General features: G+C 48.9%; 1 protein-coding gene across 1 annotated transcript in view; it reads left to right on the forward strand.

Annotated features, from left to right (window-relative positions):
* Positions 1 to 21,424, forward strand: part of SORCS2 (sortilin related VPS10 domain containing receptor 2) — a 214,988-nt gene that overhangs the window by 35,222 nt on the left and 158,342 nt on the right. The window contains 1 exon segment of the mRNA XM_048515360.1: positions 18,903 to 18,970. Coding sequence (XP_048371317.1) covers positions 18,903 to 18,970 — 68 coding nt within the window.

Below are 21,424 nucleotides of genomic sequence, written 5' to 3' on the forward strand. Positions count from 1 at the left end.
TTATTATGATTCTAGCGGGGGTGTGTAGAAGGGCGGAACGGGGGGAATTCCGGGAGAGCGGGAGAGCGGGGGACTGAGAGATCATCATGTGATGCATGATCTCACCTGGCTGCTACGTGCGGAGAGGAGCATCGGTGTCTGGGCCTAATCCTCACCTGGGGGCAAGGCCATTGTCCCTTTGTCCGGGACACCCGGTGGTTGTGAAACCAGGTAGTTCATGACCTGTGACTCCATCGGGGATGGGGGGTGGGGACGCGGTGCGACCAGAAGGCCCCAGGAACGCCGGTGTGCCGGCGCTCTACTTACCGGTGCTGCTGGGTCAGCAGTGCATCCCTACATCTCCTCCTTTTTTACATTTAGAAGGGGAGGCGAAATGTTAGAGGCGATTTAGGGGGGGCCTTCGTCTCCCTCCATGCGTTTGGCGAGCTGGCGAGCTGCTTGTGCAACAGTAAAGACTTAGTTTGCGATGTAGGGAAAGTCAAGGGTTTCTTACATGTTACAGGCAATATTAGATATACATTGAATGAAACAAGATCCGACAATGAGGCACACAATCAAGCCAATGCAGAGCTGTACAATAGCACTCAACCATCCCCGGTAGCCAGCTCCAGAGGGCTGACCACCAGTGGGAGTAGAGCGTCGTGCTTCAGATTAGATACTACAGCTCGCAGTTCACCCACTTTGATCTGAATCAAATGGGAATTATCAGAAAGATTAAAACAACACATATTATGTACATTCTCACAACCTTGGTGATGCAATAACAACAAATAATCAATAAGCTGACACGATTATCTAAGGTCGCTTGTGAAGTTCCTGCTTTCGGAGGCCAGAGCATCCAGAGCAATGGAGGTAGAGGATTGATGGACCGCGGGGGCACGAGCCAGCCCGGCCAATGGTCTTAAGCGTTGTAAGAAGCGAGTCCGGGGACTCCCCACTAGGGAAGTCGCGAGGAGGCGAACTCAGCCGGAGAGGGGCAACGCATGCAGCTCCGGCAAGAGGGGTCGAGGGCAGAGTGGAGCGGCGGCGGCGCCTGGCTCCTGGGTGGAGCCTGAGGCGGAACCGATGGTGAGGCGACTAAAGGCAACAGAGAGTCCCGGCAGAGAGCCGAGCAGGGATGTAGTTGAAAGTTCTCTCCCCGCAAGTCCAGAACCAACCCTTCGAGCAAGATGTTCCCATTACGGGGAATGTCCTCTATGCTGCGCGTGCAGTTCCAGTTAGGCGAACGGTGAATGGGCCGAATTGGTTCCTCGTCTCGTCACGCTGGAGATGCGAGCAGGTGTTGGATTTGTGATTTAAGCGACAGTCTTGGTGACAAGGGAGAGTGCGGCCGGGAGGGTTTGGACGTGGTCCCCAGTCAGCTCATAGAGTACTGATGGATGAGGCATTCATAAGGGCTTAAGCCAGACTCCAGCTAGGAAGTCTCCAGGGGAGCTTTACCTGGCTTGAGGGGAGCAGGCAGGAGCTTAGCAGGCTCCCGACTCCTAGGTACTAGCCCAGGCAGAAGGGCGAAGCGTTGGCAGCGGCAGCAAATTGCTCCCAGATGTTGGTCTGGTCAAATCTCGTCAGGGTGGCCGACTGCCACCCGGCAGGAGGCAAGCAGAGCAGGCAAAAGGATGGTGGGCCATCGAGGTTGGCAGTGATGATTGCAAAGAGAGGCGGCACAGAGGTTCTCGGGCGTCTCTGGGTGGCCTTGCTTTAGGCGCAGCTGAGCTCTTGAAGCTTGGCTGGCGGTTGCTTTGACATTCCCCCCAGGTCATCCAGCTCTTTGGACCGTCTGCAAGGCGGCGTTCCCGTCGAGGCGCTGGAAGGATCCTCAGAGATTCGTTCCATCTCGGAATAGGGTTGATTTCCTCCTGGCGCCATTCCATGGGCACCTTTTCTGCATGGCGAGTCGGGATCCACCGGAGATCTGTAGGAAGAGGGACTGAAACACACCCAGGTTATAGGAGGGGCGGGTCCTGCCAGACTTGGAGAAACCCGATGGCCCGGAGGTCAAAAAATAAGTTTGTTAAATCAGGTTTGTTGGGTTTAGTGTTTGATATAGGACGGCAGGCTTATTTTGCAGCCTGCGTAAGGGTTGCTTTTAATGCAGTTTACTGGGGGCCGTCCACTCCTCTTTCTTTAAATTGTTTGACAGGAAGGGCAGAGGGTAGGCCAGTGGTGGCGAACCTATGGCACGGGTGCCAGAGGTGGCACTCAGAGCCCTCTCTGTGGGCACACGCAAACAGAGTTCGTCGTGTGTGTGTGTGTGGGGAAATCGCCCCTCACACACACACACATCTAGGTTGGCCTGGGCTGCTAGGCTTGATTATTAGCATTAAACCTAATACCTATTTTTGCGGGAGCAGTGTAGGTAACCCTGTTAAGCGCTGTTAAACTCCACTGATTTTCATGCGAAGAACTAAAGCTCGATCCTTTACCTTGGAGTAAGCTCGGTTGCTGGCAATGGGGCTTGCTTCTGAGTAAACCCTCCTAGGGTCGTGATTTACCTGTTCAAAGAGTTGCACGGTTGCTTCAAATCAAAGCCAAGTACCACCAAACTTACTCCCGAGTAATGCACAGCCTTGGAGCCAACCGTCTTTTCTAAACTAAAACCTCAGTATTCAGGTTAAATTGCCCTGTTGGCACTTTGAGATAAATAAGTGGGTTTTGGGTTGCAATTTGGGCACTCGGTCTCGAAAAGGTTCGCCATCACTGGGGTAGGCGATCCTGATGGAAGCTGGCTTCAGGGCGTCATCAGGGTGCGTCAAAGCGAGGGTCCGATCCTCGAGGAAGGAGGGGCAAGCGGACCCTGGGGGAATTGTGGGTATGCATGCTTAATTTGCAACACAAAAGAGGGCTTGGATGCGCTTTTGGGTGATGGATGCATCGGGGAGACAAAGTAATCAGGCGATTAGGGGTAAATTTCACACACAAAAGGGGAGGGGTTTTTTTCTTTGCGGGGAAAATGTACTTACCGTGACCTTGGTGGTTAACGCTGAGAGGCTGGAATGGTGCTAATTTGTATGTCGAATTATCTTGGAATTGCCGCCCGCCCGAAACCGCCGCTCCTTAAGAGGCGGCCCGATAAAGCGCTGGCGATGGTAGCCACAAACAGGTTTGTCAGGGGGCATAGTGGCGGCAGCCTCGCGCAAACTGGGGCTGTGCGGCAGTGCTGGGTACCAGGGCCGGGCTCAGATTTTAATCCAGGGAGGGCCAGTCAGCCAGTTGGCCCTCCCGCCTCTGCTAGTTGAAAGATAGAGGGAAAAGAAAAGAGAGGGGTAGTTTCCCTCGCGGAAGTTCGAGAGAATGAGTTAGGAAGGCACAATTGGGACCTATGATCTGTGTGATGGGTTTATCCATCCCAGACTAGGAGTGGTTGACCTGGCTCATGAGGGTCCCTTCCCAGAGATTGACATGGATGTCCAGAGCGATGCAGGACTGTGAGCTACCTTCCGAGCCCCTGGAGCTGTGGACCGTGGCTTGGGCGGATGCTCCGTCCTGGTTCTTCTTCCCCCACCCCAGATGTGCGGGACAGATACCGGTTGGCCACTGGGTCAGGCCACTCGGCTGCTCTGATGACAGTCACATCAGCGGTGTCCACGGAGAGCCCTTGAACAGACACCCTCCACGGTGAGCTCCAGATGCAGGCGGGAGGCTTCCGATGGGTGTTTCCACCGCTGCAATGGTAGCGTGGCTGCTCTGATGGCTGCTGGGGCTCTGTGGCCTTTATTGTGGCCGGCAGCAGGCAGCGCATGGGGCAGGAGGATCAGCTCACGCGCAGCTGGTCCCGCTGGGCAACTCCCTCGCGAGGATGTTACCCAGACTTGGAGATGGATGAGTCCCTGGTGCGTGGAGTCAATGACTCCGGGGATGATGAACAATCCCTGCTCAGCGGCGGAGGCCTTGGGCAGCACCAGCCCAATAGTCCCAGTAGGGATGGGGTCGCCATATTGGGTTGGGAACGAGGACCTACGTGGGGAACTTAAGGAGATTGGCTGGGTGCACATGGCCCGAGAGATGCCACGCGAGAGGGGGGGGGTGGTTGGGTGTGTGGGTCTTGGTGTTTGGGCCTGCTCTAGTGCTCTTCCCCTTGGTCCTGGGCTGGGGAGATGCCGAATGAAGTTTCGACGGGCAGTCGCTTCTCCAGTGGAAACCTTTCTGGCACAGGGGCATTGGGTTCTTAGCGGCCTCGGGGGCCTTCGCCTGGGGAGGACCCACCTCCTCCATCGGGGGTTGTAGGCCCCGTTAGAGACTGCCTACACTCTCCCGGTGTCCTGACCTGCATAATTAAAGAGCCTTGGCAATCACCTTGGGGCTGTCCCCTGGCGAGTGGAAGTGCTGCTGACAAGGAGGCTAGCTTGGTGGGCAGGGATCCGATGTCCTAGCAAAGCCTTAAGCATGTCAGCCAGTTTGGGATCTTTGCCTAGGCCCCATGAGTTGCTCTCTGACACTCAGTGGAGGCGTTCTCTTTGGTGGCGCTTAGGGAGCTTCGTTTGGAGCCTCCACCGCTATCTACCATCTTAAGGGCCTCCTGGAGCCTGTTCACAAAATCGGCATAGGAGCTCTTGGGGTTTTGTCGGATGGTGGAGAAACTTTGGGTAGGTTGGCCAGCATTAGGGACTTTGATAAACACCTTGTGAGCATTCCAGGTGACCGTAAAGGTGGCCTCTAACAGAGTTGATCTGATCGTTAGGGTTAGCGAGAGCATGTGAAATAGCTGCCTTGGCCAGTGTAGAAGCGCCGCCGAAACTCCCTTAGCGATACACTGCTGGCGGAACTCACTTTCCCAGATCACAAATTGTGCAGGGCTCAAAAGCATCTGAAAGGTGGTCTTCCAGTCATCGGAACCATTAGGTGATTCCTTGCGACTGCTTCCTAGCATGCCTCTCACATGGGGGGCTGAGTGACTCCTACGTCCCGCATGCAGCTTTTCTGCGGAGTTTGGTGAGGATATTATAGCTTAAAGAGGCGGTACTCCAACAACCCGTCCGAACAATACCATCCCTCCCTGGGGTATCCGCATTGAAGTGAGCGGGGCATAAAGCGAGAATATCGGTATCGTCTTCCGTCAGGGTTCCTTTTTTTAAGCGGAGTCGTGGTTAATACGTTCTAAGGGGTTTTAACCAGCGCCATTATGTGGCGCCCATTGGAGGAGTGCTATGGCTTCAGAAAATGAAGGCCGGAGCAAGGGGTGAGAGCTGACGAGCAGGAGAATTTGAAGGGGCAGGGGAGCACTGGGGCAGCAGGAGGACAGTCCAATTTTAGAGGATAGAGAAATTCGGGGTGAAATTGAAGTTGAAAGATCCCGAAGGAGGCCTACAGCAAAGGGGAGCCATAGGTCTGCAGGCTGATGGCGACATAACATTGTCTCCACGTCAGTAGCAGCGACACCCGTAGCGAGGCTCTGTCGCGAAGAGTCGCCCGATGTTTTCCCAATCCTTAAGATTCAATGTCCCCCTCCGGGTACCATGGACATTGAGCTTCAATCTACCGACCAATTTGCAGCTCCCCTCTCTTAACGGGACCCTGCGGCGTTCGCTTAACACTTTTAGCTTCGGTGCGATGCTTGTCATAAGCCCTACTTTTGCAAGCTCCCATACTCACCGTGTTCCGTCGGACGAGAGAGTGTCCTAGGACTCGAGTCCCTGGATCGCCGCCGATCCAGCCGGGCCAGGCGATACGAAATGGTGGTCCCTGGATCGCCCGATCCAGCGGACTTGATGCCGCTGACCCTTTCCCAAGCGACGGTGAGCAGAGTGGAGGTTGAGGATTCCGGGTTTTCGGCACCAGCTTGTAGTGCGTGCGCTGAGGTCAGCGTAAGAATGAGGCGAGGCGGTTTCATCTGGTGGAAGGCGCCAGCAGCGGGGCAGCGGTGTCCGTGTTCCAGCGACTCTCCATTATGCTGGTTCCTGGCACCTTTTATTATGATTCTAGCTGGCGAGTGTAGAAGAGCGGAGCAGGGGAATTCCGGAGGCGGAGAGCGGGGACTGAGAGATCATCATGTGATGCATGATCTCACCTGGCTGCCACGCGTCGCGAGGAGAAGAACGGGCGTCTGGGCCTAATCCTCACCCTGAGAACCCAGGCCATTGTCCCTTTGTGGGACACCCGGTGGTTGTGAAACCAGGTAGTTCATGACCTGTGACTCATCGGGGATGAGGGTGGGGGGCCGGTGCGACCAGAAGGCCTTAGGGCGCCCGGTGTGCCGGCTCTACCGGTGGCTGCTGGGTCAGCAGTGCATCCCTACACTTTCTTTCTTTCTTTCTTTCTTTCTTTCTTTCTTTCTTTCTTTCTTTCTTTCTTTCTTTCTTTCTTTCTTTCTTTCTTTCTTTCTTTCTTTCTTTCTTCCTTTCTTTCTTCCTTTCTTTCTTCCTTCCTTTCTTTCTTTCTTTCTTTCTTTCTTTCTTTCTTTCTTTCTTTCTTGTTTAGTTTTATATACCGCCCTATCCCCGAAGGGCTCTGGGCGGTGTACAACAAAATTAAATCATAATACAACTAAACACAATCAAAACTAAACAATTAAATTTCAGTACAAATAAGTTACTAAATCCCCTTTAAAAACAGCGGTTAGTACAAAATTTAAAATCGAAGTCGAAGGCGCCCAGCAAAACCCATTTTTAAAGACCTCCCTAAACGGGAAGACTGCTGGCTCCATCATAAAAAAGATGTAAACAGAGGCGAGAACAGAAGCGAAAACAGAAGGGGGCACATTATATGCCAGTGATGGCGAGCCTATGGCACGGGTGCCAGAGGTGGCACTCAGAGCCCTCTCTGTGGGCACTCGCAAACAGAGTCCCCCCGCCCCCAACACATCTAGGCTGGCCTGGGCCGCTGGGCTCGATTATTAGCATTAAACCTAAGACCTAGTTTAGGGGAAGCAGTGTAGGTAACCCTGTTAAACGCTGTTAAACAGATTTTCATGCAAAGAACTAAAGCACAATAATTTACCTGGGAGTAAGTTTGGTTGCTGGCAGTGGGGCTTGCTTCTGAGTAAACCCTCCTAGGGTTGTGATTCACCCATTGGAAGAGTTGCACAGTTGCTTCAAAGCAAAGCCACCGACTACCACCAAGCTTACTCCTGAGAAACGCACGCCCAGAAACGTTTTTTCTAAACTAAAACCTCAGGTTAAATGGCTGTGTTGGCACTTTGCGATAAATAAGTGGGTTTTGGGTTGCAATTTGGGCACTCAGTCTCGAAAAGGTTCGCCATCACTGTTATATGCCTTTTGCATGGTCTGTTTCAGCAGAGGTCTCCATCCTTTTTGACCCTGGGGGCACCTTTGAAATTCTGACACAGGATTGTGGGTGGAACTACAAATCAGCTGAGGTGGTCAGCCACAAAATGGCTACCACAAGAGGCAGGGCCAAGAACACATCAGTGGCTCTTTCCACACAAATCTCCCCCTTTAGCATCAAGTATGTCTTCACTCACTCCCTCAAAATGATTCATGGCTGCCATTAATTTTTTCCCCTCTCTTTTTTTTAGTTAGTTCCATGCTTCACAGCTTTGTGTGGCGATTTTCCATTCTTTGTATAATCGATTCCTTGAAGATTAGCCCCCCCAAATAACAAAAAAAAAACCCTCACAGAAATGATGAAATACACAGATGAGGGGGGTACGGAGAGGGAATTCACAAGATGGAACTGAGGGGGAAATCCAGGGACAGCAGAGAGGCATGGAAATGTTTTAAAGAAGATGCACCGCAGAGAAGCTGTGTTGAAAACATTTCAACCTAACGAACTGTTTTTAAAGAGGATTAACTGAAAACGTTTTGAGGCTGGAAATAAAATGTTTTCAGAAGCAAAGGGGGGAAAAACAATGCGGGACTCCACGGAGGAAATATTTTAGTATCTGTCTCAAAACGTTTTAAAAAGTTTGTGTGGAAAGGACAACATAGGAAGATCACGTGTGACTAACTGTAGTTCTTTAGCATTTTAAGCAGAAATTCTGTTTAACACGGGGTTGTCAAACATGCAGCCTGGGGTCAGATGTTGCCTCTTGAGAAGACTTATCTGGCCGGTAAGCCAGCTGAGGCAACCCCCCCGCCCCGCTCCCAATTTGGCTATAGAGTAGGCTGACCAGACGTCCCGCTTTGGGCGGGACAGTTCGCCTTAAAACAATTTGTCCCGTTACAAGTGTCCCGATTTTTGGAAGGCTGCCGCACTGCCTTCTAATGCTAGGCATGAGCAGTGCGCGGCAGCTCATCGCAGCGCCACAGCAGCCTTAGGACGCGACGGCCTTGTGGGGCACTCCTGTTTCCCGCCCTGTGAGAGGGGAGCGTGGAAACGGAGCGCTTCAGGCAATAGCCCGGCTCCCGCGGCCTTGGCTGCCAAGCCGCCTACCTGCCCGTCCCGGTTTACAAAGGTGACCATCTGGTCACCTTACTATAGAGGCAGCTGTGGGCTCGCCACTTCAGGCACCCACCCACACTATTGCCAATCTGGCCTGGTGAGCCACCCCTTCCCCCAGTGCCAATCTGGGCTTGCCACAGTGGGACCGCCAGCTGAGGCCGCCATTCCTCTGCTCCCGCAGTGCTGATCTGGGCTCACTAGCTGAGGCAGCCACGCCACTCCCTCAAAGTCCGACCAAGTCGCATTTATGTCATATCCGGCCCTCGTGACAAATCAGTTCGACACCTCTGGTTTAACAAGGTGTCTCGTAAAATGAGCATATTGCTAAAAAATATTTTCTTGCTTCACCTTCAGATCAGCAGTGAAATGCTTATACTTTGGCACCTGTTACCAAAGATATATTTTTTTAAATCTACACAGCCAGTCAGATGTCTAATGACTAATGCCAGATGTCTAATGCCAGATAACAGTCCCACCTAACCCAATCCACTTTCTAAAAACATTTGGCTTGTACCGGGCAGGTCTGCGCAGGGGCCGCGGTTCTCCTGGGTTTATAATGTCAGACTAGGAACGGAGAAATCCAGGTTTGGATCCTTGCCCTGTCATGGAAACTTGCTGAGTATGCCCAGCCGAACACTCTCCACATAATCTACCTCGCAGTGATGTTGTGAAAATAAACTGAAGAAGGAGAGAATGTTGTGAACCTCTTTGAGGTGAAAAGCAGGGTATATATTACATAAAACAAAAACATTTTTATGACATTTCCACTAATCATTGCATAACATTCTAGATATTTTCCAGTTATTTTTAGGCTTCTTGGCCCCATATTAGTGTGGGGGAGTTAAAGAGAGCGAGGGCATGTGTGTTATTTTATGCAGACTCAAAAACAAAGGGAGAGTCAACTCCCAGAGTTTTGTGGTGATATTTGAACTCAGTCTCCAAGTAAAACCAACACATGTTCCCATAGCAGCAGCTGTTGCTCAGGTACCGTTCACGGCGTTCAGGCTTGTACAGAGGAATTTCTTGGAACATTGTATTGTCACTTACATGGAAGGTGTTTCTAGCGTACATTACAGTAAGTGTTTGTGATCTTTACATGAAAAGCAAGTAAACGTAGATCTTTGAATATGTGATGTTGGATCATAAAGAATTGATCGGCTGATTCTGTAACTTCAGACCTGAGGCAGGAAGTTAAAGATCTGAACAGGCTTTTCCATTTCTGCCTGGCCTTTTCACTTCTGATCTTTCACTTCTGATCTTTTCACTTCTGATTGCACACAGACCCATGGTTCTTTTTCAGAAACAGAAAATGAATGGAGATCAGTGGAGACACATTTCACAAAGTGTGCAGAACTGATATTTAAGGGTGATGAAATTTGATGCAAGAGAGCAGGGATGCCTTGTAATAGTTTGTCCTGTTGCTGTCAGCAAAGTAATTGCTTGTTCACTTTTTAAAGATAATATCTGGGCCAAACATTCAGGAAAATTAAACTGAATACTGATAGGGTCTGAGATGGGGAAAAATCTAACTGTTTTTTTGGGATCTGTTGGTAGTTTGTGGCTATTTAAGTGGTTGGAGCAAATTTGGTGGAAAACGCATGACGAAACTGCAAGAATATCTTATCGGCACTAGGAAGGCTTTCTTTGTGGCCTCTGTTGCATCTGCACAGTTACGTTCTTAACTACCCTCCCAGCTGTTAAGGGTGCAGACAGAGAGAGGTCTCCAAATAATAGTGATTTGTCTATCAGCTGTGAGACGTTTGTGGGCTTCTTTGCAAATGACATTTTCATTCCGCTGGGACCTTCCGACCAATCTCAATACAGTTAAGAAACTGGAGGCCCCTTGGCTATCTTCTTGGCTATCTTCACATCTTCATGCCACTTGGTGTATTCAGTTCCTCTGGGAGCACTCCTCTCCCCAATGTTATTTAACATCAACCTGCATCCTCTGGCCCAGCTTGTCCAGTTTCAGGCTCAGTTGTCACCAGTACCCTGATGACACCCAACCGTGTCTGTTGATGAGTGGCCAGCCAAGTGCTACGCTGGACAATTTGACAGTTATCTGGAGGGCGTAATGAAGCGGATGAAGCAGAGCCAGCTGAAATGAAATCCAGCGAAAACAAGTCCTGTGGCTGTCCTGGGGACATTCTGGCATGGGGTGCCATCTTCCAGCTCTTCGTGGTGTGCAGTTGACATATAAGGCATCTGTCCAGAGCCTGGATAAGATCCTGGATGCCTCCTTTTCTATGGAGGTTTAGGTCACAAGTGTAGGCAGACTGGCGTTTTTCCACATAAACCATATCAGGCAACTGACACACACTACCTATTTCTGCACCGTCTAGCTACAGTGATCCATGCTACTGTCACTTCCAGGTTGGATTACTGTAACTCGCTCCCTTGGGTCTGATCCAAGAGCTCCAGCTGGTACAAAATGCAGCTGCATGGGTTCTCGCAGGGACATCATAGAGGGCCCATATTTGACCTGTGTTCTGTCAGCTGCATTGGCTCCAGGTGGAGCACCAAACCCAGTTCAAGGTTTTAATGTTCACATTTAAAGCCCTTAAAGATCAGAGACCATCTCCCGATACATCCCCCAGAGAGTTTTATGCTCTGCTAAGAACAACTTGCTGGTGCTATGTGGCCTGAAAAGTGTCTGTCTGTCCTCAACTAGTCAGAGCCTCTTCAGCTGAGGCCCAAGCTGATGGAACACCCTTTCAAGTGAAACCAGGGCCCTGCAGGACTTATTTCCAATTTCACAGAGCCTGCAAGAAACAGCTGTTCCACCAGGCCTATAGTTGAGGGCAGGGATAATTTGTGTCATCTGGCTAGCATCCCTTTTATTCTCCCCCTTCCTTTTTCTTTCTGTTTTCCCTTTCCTTTCCCACTGGTTTCTTATAGGCCAGGCAGGATTTACTGTAGGGTGTTTTATAGTTTTGTTGTTATTGGTTTTATGCTCTGTGGGCAAGATGACCAGACGTCCCGCTTTTGGTGGGACAGTCCCGCCTTAAACCAATTTGTCCCGCGTCCCACCTTAAACCAATTTGTCCCGCGCGGGTTTTTTGAACCGTCCTGATTTTTGGAAGGCTCCCACACTGCCTTCTGGGGCGCTCCCCTTTTCCTGCCCTATCACAGGGTGGGAAATGGGAGCATCCCAGAAGGCAGTGCGGCAGCCTCCCGCGCACGCGGCCACAGGAGCGCACTGCCTTCTGGGGCGCTCCCGTTTCCCGCCCTGTCGTAGGGCGGGAAACCGGGGAGTGCCCCAAAAGGCAGTGCGCTCATGCGGCTGCGCGCGCAGCCACCCACCCGGGTCCTGGTTTACCAAGGTGACAATCTGGTCGCCTTATCTATGGGATTTGATGGTTGGTAGCTTCTCTGAGCCTGCTCTGGCAGTGAGAGTTGGATATAAAACTAACTAACTAACTAACTAACTAACTAACTAACTAACTAACTAACTAACTAACTAACTAACTAACTAACTAACTAACTAACTAACTAACTAACTAACATCCCTGGCTTGAAAGACAGCTATTCCCAACCCGCAGTGGGCAGGAGCTAACTATTTAAAAACTCGACCAATCTTCAGGGAGCAAAGAGCTTTCATGTTAGTGAGGTGAAATTCTTTCCCCTCATCGGTAACCCCCAGAAGATTCCAGCATATCCCACTTCAAGATCGATTACGCACCTTTGATGACGATGTACCACATACAATAGATCATATTCTCCTGAATTGTTCTCTTCGTAATGGTCCTCGCCTTCAGCTGATGGAAAGGTCGACAGATATGGACACATCCAGAACCAAAAGAGAACGACTCCAGTTCTTTTTAGCAGCTCAGGATGTGAAAATCACCGCCTCAGTTTCTACCTTTTTAGCCACTGCACTGAACGAGAGAACTCACACGGCACGTGCCAACTAGAAATCAATTGGCAGTTTGATACACTATAATTACGTACGTTTTGGTAAATTAATTTTAATACTGATATAGACATTTTTGATGATTTTCCCATTATAATTCTCTTATAATTGTTTCGATGGTCACAGACCATATTGCTTTGTTTTAAAAAATGCCATTAGAGGTCTTTGAATTGAAAGAGAGCTTTGAACACAGATTACTGGCAGCCTGGGGCGTGAAGCTCATTACGGTTAGTCACTGTGATCTGTATCAAGACATTTTCAGGTTCTCTCATCCCTTGGTCCCAACCTCCTCAGGCATTCATTTTTTCATCAGTGAAGGGATATTGCGTTGAGGATTGGGGGTTGGCTGTGGGAATATGTCAAAGTGTTGTGTACTCGGCTGCTTGGGCCCATGATTGTTACTTTACAGAATACCTCAATGAATGTAATATGTCTCTGGTTATATCCAACTAGGTCAGATAAGATTATTCTAAAGCTTAAACAGATTGGGCTAGACCCTGTGTTGGTGCTTGAATGGGACTTGCCCTCAGCAATTAAGATGGGTCTATCAACAATTGAATGACATTGATTCCCAAAATGATAATGCCTCATTTCCTGCTCTATATAGTAGGCTGACCAGACGTCCCGCTTTTGGCGGGACAGACCCCGCCTTGAAACAAGCTGTCCCACGTTCCGCGGGTTTTTTCAAATGTCCCGGGTTTTGGAAGGCTGCCGCACTGCCTTCTGGGGCGCAAGGCAGTGTGGCAGCCTCCTGCGCAGCCGCAGGAGCACATGGCCTTCTGGGGCGCTGCCGTTTCCCACCCTGCTGTTTCCTGCCCTTCTGGTGCGCTGCCGTTTCCCACTCTTTGTAAGACCGAAGGCACAATGCATCCACGGAGCCATCGGGACTGTGATAAAAGACCTGCTTTTTGAATTGGTCCGAGCTTAAATTCTGAGAGTTTTTCTTCATTTTTCTCCTCCAACACCGAGCAAGCCTCCCGGGACAGGCGGGCAGCCGGCCGCAGGAGCACATGGCCTTCCGGGGCGCTGCCGTTTCCCGCCTGTCCCGGTTCGCGAAGGTGACCATCTGGTCACCTTACTATATAGACCACTGAAATCTTGGATTGGTACAATATTGGCTCCTCACATTCAAAACATTACCAAAGCTAAGTACCAATGGGCCTTTTCTAGAGCACAGTTTGATGCATTTCCGTCATCCATGCTTATGGGCAGATTTAGGGAAACCCCATGGCAGTCGAGGAAATGGGTTTGTAATTCTGGGGGGCGTGGATTCTATGACACATATTTTGCTGCGCTGCATGCTGGCTGCATAAGGCAGAAAGGGAGCTCTTCGTTTTACCTCTACTTGTTCAGCACATCTAGATAAGTGCAAAGGATCCTGATCAAGAGATTAGGAAAATGTTGTTAGAGGAGAAGGATGTAACCGTCTCTCAGCAGGTAGCAAAGTTGTGTGCATTAGCTCATAAAAACCGCAAGGTCCTACTTAGTCAGGGAATAAGCTGAAAGTCAAATATTTTTTCAACTAGTTGTTTAATAATTGTTGCAATCTGCTGTTATGGATGTGTGTCGTTGTCCCCCCCCCTTTTTTTTTTACTGGTCTTTGGCCGTATTAAACTATTAATTAACTAACTAAATCTTCTGGTATTTTTAAAAACTTGGTAGTGGAAAATGTTAGTGCAAGGAGCAGGAGAGGATCATGGCTCTTGGGGTATACAAAACCCCTGTTAATTAAAGCCAGCCAGCTGTTTCTGGGCTACAAGAGACCTACTAGACTGGGCTGATCTAGATTGTTTTTTCATGTAAGGCCACACTAGATTGCCATTCCTGATTGGGAAATCCATGGAAATTCAGGGGCTGTTCGGCTTTAGGTGTCAAGCTCGCGGCCCTCCAGATGTTATGGACTACAGTTCCCATTATCCCCTGTCAGCATCATACTGGCAGGGGATGATGGGAACTGTAGTCCATAACATCTGGAGGGCCGCGAGTTTGACACCTATGCGAGGGCCGAGTTTAGGAAGGGGATGAAACTCATCAGAGTTGTAGTGGTGACACTTCCAGGTCAAAGGGAAACCTTCAACTCCTCCCCTTCCTGTGAAGTCGCTTCCTCCCACAAACTGGCTAGGTTCCACACCACTTTTTTTTTAACCTCTCAAAATTCTCAGACTTCAGACTTCTCTCAGTGTTAGGGAGAAAAATCCACTCTGAAGATTCATAAGAGGTCACCAGCCACCCCATACTTCTCTGTTGCCATGCTGCCATTGTTCAATGTTTTTACAGGTGACAATCCGTTTCTCCTAGTCTCTATGGTATACCATGGAGTCTCTGGTATTTAGGGGTTGCTGGCTCAATGCTGGCAATCGGCAGGAGGTGGATGGGAGTGGGGACATGTAAATATATAGCACCAAGCAGTAGTCTCTGGGTGATCTGTTACAATTTCCTCCAAATTTCGAAGGAGGTTCGGGGGGGGGGGGGGGGTTCTTCCTTCCACTAGTTGGTACGATGGTGTTACATCACTTCTGGGGGAAATTCGGAAGTGACATCAATCTGGTCTCGGAACTGCTGGAAACTTTCCAGCCAACCAGTTACGATCAGGCCCTTCTCTCTCTGCTAGGACTGCAGAGGTTAGATGGGTTGCAACTAGAAATAGGATTTTGTCAAAGGCAGCCTCTTGCTTTTGGACGCTCACCCGCCACTTACCCTCTCTTTACGTCCTGGACCAAAATATGTGTTTTTTTACTTATGTTTTTAATTGAGAACTTGCTGCTTTTTTTGGCCATTTTGAGTCTCCTCCTAGATTTGTTTTGCGAATATAGTTTTAGAGTGCTCAAAGTTTATTTTATGCTGGTTCTTTTGTTGTTTTCACGGCTAGATTTGTTTTGTTGTATTGTTGTACTTGTAAGTCACCATGAGGCAGTATCAGGAGAAACAGCATGTTATTTTTCTAAACAAACAAGTATATGTTTTAAAAAAACCCAGCATGTTTATTGGTTTGGTACCCATCTGAGTCCTCGAAACATGCCTGTCAAACCACCTGGATCCTGAGTCATTCATCTGAGGCCAGCCAATCCTAAGAAGCATGGACTGTATATATAGTGACATGAGGCAATGAACTAATTGGTATATGCAATTAATTTGAGTGTAAAGTCAATAGATAAAAAGAAGAAGAAGAAGAAGGAGGAGGAGGAGGAGGAGGAGTTTGGATTTATATCCCCCCTTTCTCTCCTGCAGGAGACTCAAAGGGGCTTACAATCTCCTTGCCCTTCCCCCCTCACAACAAACACCCTGTGAGGTAGGTGGGGCTGAGAGAGCTCCGAGAAGCTGTGACTAGCCCAAGGTCACCCAGCTGGCGTGTGTGGGAGTGCACAGGCTAATCTGAATTCCCCAGATGAGCCTCCACAGCTCAGGCGGCAGAGCTGGGAATCAAACCCGGTTCCTCCGGATTAGATACACGAGCTCTTCACCTCCTACGCCACTGCTGCTCCTACAGGAGAGAAAGGGGGGGGGGGTCATAAGTCATACACCATTCATAAAGATATATTGTGATTATATTATAAGTAATATCCTGAGTAGTTCATACAGGCCCTTTCTGCCCATCTGAGCGGGTTACAGCCGGGATTAACCAACCTGACATAGCCCTGGGCCCTTCGCATGGTTGTCTGTCCCATGGGCAGCCAGTGCGCTGGCTGGAACGTATGCCTTCACATGGAGGCGCTTTTTTGGGGGGGAATTTTTCTCCGACACTTGCCTCCCTCTGATGCAGCTAGGCAGGCAGGCACACAGACTTCCCCAGAGCCTTGCTGGAGCCATTAGTGCCTGTGTGGCTCAGCAGATGGGAGCTGGGAGGGGAAGAGAGAGAAAAAGGCAGCCGCATAACACGCTTTGCAGCCACAGCTGTTCACTCAGCTCCGGCTGCAAGGCGAATTAAAACAAAAGATTCGCACTATGTGGGATTGTTGTAAAACCCGAGTTTGGGGAGTGGGAAATGCGGAACAGATCTGCGTTAGGCTCTGGATCCATGCGAAGTTCCTCCCCAACCCTTTTTTTAAACCAGGTTTATCCTGGTTTAATTGGCCCGTGCGGAAAGGGCCCAAGTCTCATGGGAGCTATAGTGCAGTGATGGCGAACCTATGGCACGGGTGCCAGAGGTGGCACTCAGAGCCCTCTCTGTGGGCATGCGTAAACAGAGTCCCCCCCCCCCCCACATCTAGGCTGGCTTGGGCCGTTGGGCTCGATTATTAGCATTAAACCTAAGACCTAGTTTTGGGGAAGCAGTGTAGGGAGCCCTGTTAAGCACTGTTAAACCCCACTGATTTTCATGCGAAGAACTAAAGCGCGATCCTTTACCTGGGAGTAAGCTCAGTTGCTGGCAATGTGGCTTCTTCTGAGTAAACCCTCCTAGGGTCGTGATTCACCCATTGGAAGAGTTGCACGGTTGCTTCAAAGCAAAGCCACCGACTACCACCAAGCTTACTCCTGAGTAACGCACGCCTCAGAGCCAACATTTTTCTAAACTAAAACCTCAGTATTCAGGTTAAATTGCCGTGTTGGCACTTTGCAATAAATAAGTGGGTTTGGGGTTGCAATTTGGGCACTTGGTCTTGAAAAGGTTCGCCATCACTGCTATAGTGTCTGTCTGTCTGTCTGTCTGTCTGCACTTCAGTTACTTGATCCAATCGTGGCCATTGGGGGGCTGATTTCCCTGCTGTGCAGATGAAAAAAATAAGCAAAATAAGACTTCCCTCAGAAACCGCCCTGTCCGTTGTTCATCCACCATAGTGAAAGAATTTGGGGGCTATTGCACCAGTCGCAACACTAAGAATGTGCCCTAAATATAGGCTCACCTGTAATACTCAATCACAACATGCAGGAACAGTGGGTTATGATTGCATATTCATAGTTATAAAACTCAAACAATTTGCACCGCTGTGCTTTCAGAGGCAAAAATGATTGAATAATGGAATACAATTTCAAATGCACACTCTGTGCTATACAACAACATACAATGGAGTGATAATACCGAAAAACCACAGAGCTAGTCAGTCCTCCGGATAAAATCCGACCTCAAATGCAGACTTCAAAGGCTTGTGGTTATGTCAGATGAATATTCTTGTAGAAAGTCATGTAACATAATTGTTTCAAGTAAAGTTTCAAACTGGATGAGGAACCACAAAGCTTGCAATTTGCAGTTCGCCGTCCACTTAGGAACTTTACTTGAAACAATGGTTGTGTGACTTCCTACAAGAATATTCATCTGACAAAACCACAAGCCTTTGAAGTCTGTATTTGAGGTCGGATTTTATCTGGAGGACCCACTAGCTCTGTTTTTATTTTTTTGTTATCACTCCAGTGTTTGTTGTTGTTTAGCCCAGAGTGTACATTTGAAATTTGTGCATTTAAAATTGTATTCCATTACTTAATCATTTTTTTGCCACTGAAAGCATGCTGGTGCATATTGTTTGAGTTTTATAACTATGAATATCATAACACACCGTTCCTGGATGTTCATGTATTACAGGCAGTGGTGGGGTTCAAATAATTTAACAACCGGTTCCGAAAGGACTCAATGGTGGGATTACAGCCAGTTCTCTGAACTAGACAAAAAGTTAGCTACCGGTTCTACCGAACTAGTACGAGTGGGCTGAATCCCACCACTGATTACAGGTGACCCTATATTTAGTGCAAATTCGTTGTGTTGCAGTCCATTGTTCATGTCTGGCACTGAACATTAGGAGTTGATTGAAATGGGCTGAGGGCAGTGGTGGGATCCAAAATTTTTAGTAACAGGTTCCCATGGTGGTGGGACTCAAACTGTGGCGTAGCACCAATGGGGCTGGGCGGGGCACGACGGGGCAAGGCTGGGCATTCCGGGGGCGGGGCTGTGGCAAGGACGCAGCCGCTGCGCAGGTCCTTGGGCGGGAAACGAATGCACGCAGGCGCAGGCTGCCACGCACGCCGGTGCACCCCCGCTAGACAGCTTCAAGTTCTGCGCGCTACTGCTGAGAGAAGGGGCGTAACTAAGGCAAAAATCACATGGCAAAATCACCCGTTAGTAACCCCCTCTCGGCACACACAAAAAATTGGTAACCTGCTCTCGGGAACCTGTGAGAACCTGCTGGATCCCACCTCTGGCTGAGGGACTATTTGTGAGTAGGGTGCAAAAGTTGAAAATATGTTGCCCTCGAAGTTCTCAGCACACTTAGGGCCAAACTAGATGCTTGTTATACCACTGCAAAAGGCGCACGGAGGGCAAGATTGCCCGTCTCTGCCGTGCTGATCAGATCCTCAGGACAATTTTTAAATGCCTACGTTCCCTTGTAAAAATTATGTCAGTGGCTGCAGACCGACCTGTCCCTGCCATTGTAGCTAATTTGGCCCTGAATCTGGTTTTCTGTGTGTATGTGTATCTGCTCTTGCGAAATGTGTTTAACAGCTAATAAAGTTTCCTCGCATACTTATGGCTTAGAAAAGATTGTTGTGTTATTTTCCACCCCCATTTGATGACAAGAGGAAGAAAGAACTGACAAAAATGTTGATCCCAAAAGCAAATAATAAAATTAGTTCCTGGAATTCAAAAGTCGTGAGTTCTGCAGCATTGTTCTTTTGGTTTTTTAGACTATGTCGTTGAGGTTTTTTTTTTCCATTTTCTTTTCAGGTGATTTTGATCCTTACCAAGTATTACCACACCGATATGGGCAAAGTATTGGAAAGTTCTTTATGGAGGTAAGCTTATTCTTTTGAACTTAGGGCTTTGCTGTCTGTTTGCTTGGGTCGGCTTTGGTTTATGCCTTGATTTTCACATGCATTTTTGTGTCTTACGTTTTTGCTTTTTTTTGGTTTATTCCCTGCTTTTTCCCTGAGAGCAGCAGTGGCGTAGGAGGTTAAGAGCTCGTGTATCTAATCTGGAGGAACTGGGTTTGATTCCCCGCTCTGCCGCCTGAGCTGTGGAGGCTTATCTGGGGAATTCAGATTAGCCTGGACACTCCCACACACGCCAGCTGGGTGACCTTGGGCTAGTCACAGTTCTTCTGAGCTCTCTCAGCCCCACCTACCTTACAGGGTGTTTGTTGTGAGGGGGGAAGGGCAAGGAGATTGTCAGACCCTTTGAGTCTCCTGCAGGAGAGAAAGGGGGGATATAAATTCAAACTTCTTCTTCTTCTTCTTCTTCTTCTTCTTCTTCTTCTTCTTCTTCTTCTTCTTCTTCTTCTTCTTCTTCATTTCTTTGGAGACCACCTTTACCCCAGTCTTTTTCTGGAATCTGATTTTGAGTCACCTTTTTCTTTGTGCATCATGTTTCTGTCGCTTTTCTTTGTCTTGCCTGGCCCCTCCCACCTCCGGCTCACTTTTCGATGATTGTATTGTTATCATTGTCAAACTACTTCTTCTCTTCCCCTCTGTCCTGAAGACAAAATGGTTTCATTTTTCTACAAGGCACTAGACTAGAATAATGCCCCTTTTTACTAACTCTGTAATTTATAATGCCAATAAAGGCTTTGGAATTGGAATTGGAATTGGAATATTGATATTTTGATATACTATAATGATAGGTCGAGCAATGGTACGTTAAGCTTGATTGATCATTACAGCAGTATATTTTAGTGCTGTTTTAAAAAAAATACAGCCATGATATCAATATGATATTAATATATATTTGTGCAAGAAACAAGGGGGGAGGGTGACGCCATCAGTGACAACAGGACCCTCCCTCGAAAATCCTGATTATTTTAGACATACGCAGAAGGAAATAAATTGACTCCACAACTCCATGAAAATATGCAGGGAAGGCAAAAGGGCTGTTCCGCAACCAATGCCAGCGCTTGCTGATTGACTGCCAACGAAATCAGGAATAAGTCAAGCATGCGGGAAAGCCCTGGCATTCTTTGTTCCCGTACGAAGCAAGAAAACCCGGAAAGGGCATTTAATCTTTTCTTCTTTGGAAATTTCAGGAAGCTTTAATTGTAAAATGAACTTACTGATTTCCTTTTTTTTTAAGAGAAGAAGATATGTATATGCTCCCATGTTTTGCTGAAAACATCTTCATTGTGGCCAGTATTATTATTTTCCAGGGGCCCTTCTGATTTGTTTCAGCTGTGTGATCAGATTAATAGGAAACTAGCTCGGGATCTGGTATGCATTTATTTATATTTGAAACGGGCAGTCCAGTCCAGATGGGGGAGGCAAATAACCTTTGGGAGTGCCTGGTCTGCTGGCGTCGGGGGTACTCATACTGGCTGAGGGAACAAAACACAGAAGGGGGCACCACTGCAGAGCAGTGCTGGTGTCAAAGGTCGTTTCCCCACTTACCTGCTGCTGCGTGCTACTCTCCCCAAGTAGCGCAGGGTCCCCTGGCACTCCCTACTACAGGGGCGGCGACAACGCAGCCGCCCCGACGCTGCCGCTGTCGCGCCCCCTCAGCGTGCGTTATTCCTGGCGCTCCTCGAAATGGCGCCTTTTGATGGGGAAGCCCAGGAGCGGCCAGAAATGACGCACGCTGGGAGTAGCACACAGCAATCTTTGGGCGAGGTAAGTGGGGAAACGACCTAAGTGGATGCTGGTGCCGGGAGGGGGGGGCAGGTCGGGACGTTTCCGGGGGTGGAGCTGACTTTAGTGGGCTTCTTCCCCGACTTGCGAGCCAGGAACGCTGCAGCCAGAGCATCAGACTTATACCACCGGAAAGGGTGGCATAACTCCATTAAACTCTATGGAGGGCTTCCAGACAACCAGGGGGGTTTATTTCTTGCTGCCTCTCCGTGCCACCTGGAAGGTCTCTGGAGGCAGTTCCGCGGTGTAGCAGCAGAGCTGTCCCTGGCTGCCTCAGCCTGTGGATTGGGCTGCTAGAATACTTGCCTAATGGTGTTTGGTGCAGTGGTGGGATCCAAAATTTTTAGTAACAGGTTCCCATGGTGGTGGGATTCAAACAGTGGCGTCGCGCCAATGGGGCTGGGCGGGGCACGACAGGGGCGTGGCCGGGCATTCCAGGGGCGGGGCATTAATAATTTCTCTGTTACTGTAAAAAACTCTTACTGTAAAAAAAAGTTCCTAATTTCCAGCTGGTATCTTTCTGTCCATAATTTAAACTCATTATAGCAAGTCCTATCGTCTGCTGCCAACAGAAACAACTACTTCTCCTCTAATTGACTGCCTGTCAAATACTTAATACTTTCAAATACTTAATTT

Source organism: Sphaerodactylus townsendi, linkage group LG14, assembly GCF_021028975.2.
Source record: "Sphaerodactylus townsendi isolate TG3544 linkage group LG14, MPM_Stown_v2.3, whole genome shotgun sequence".
Lineage (NCBI taxonomy): Eukaryota > Metazoa > Chordata > Lepidosauria > Squamata > Sphaerodactylidae > Sphaerodactylus > Sphaerodactylus townsendi.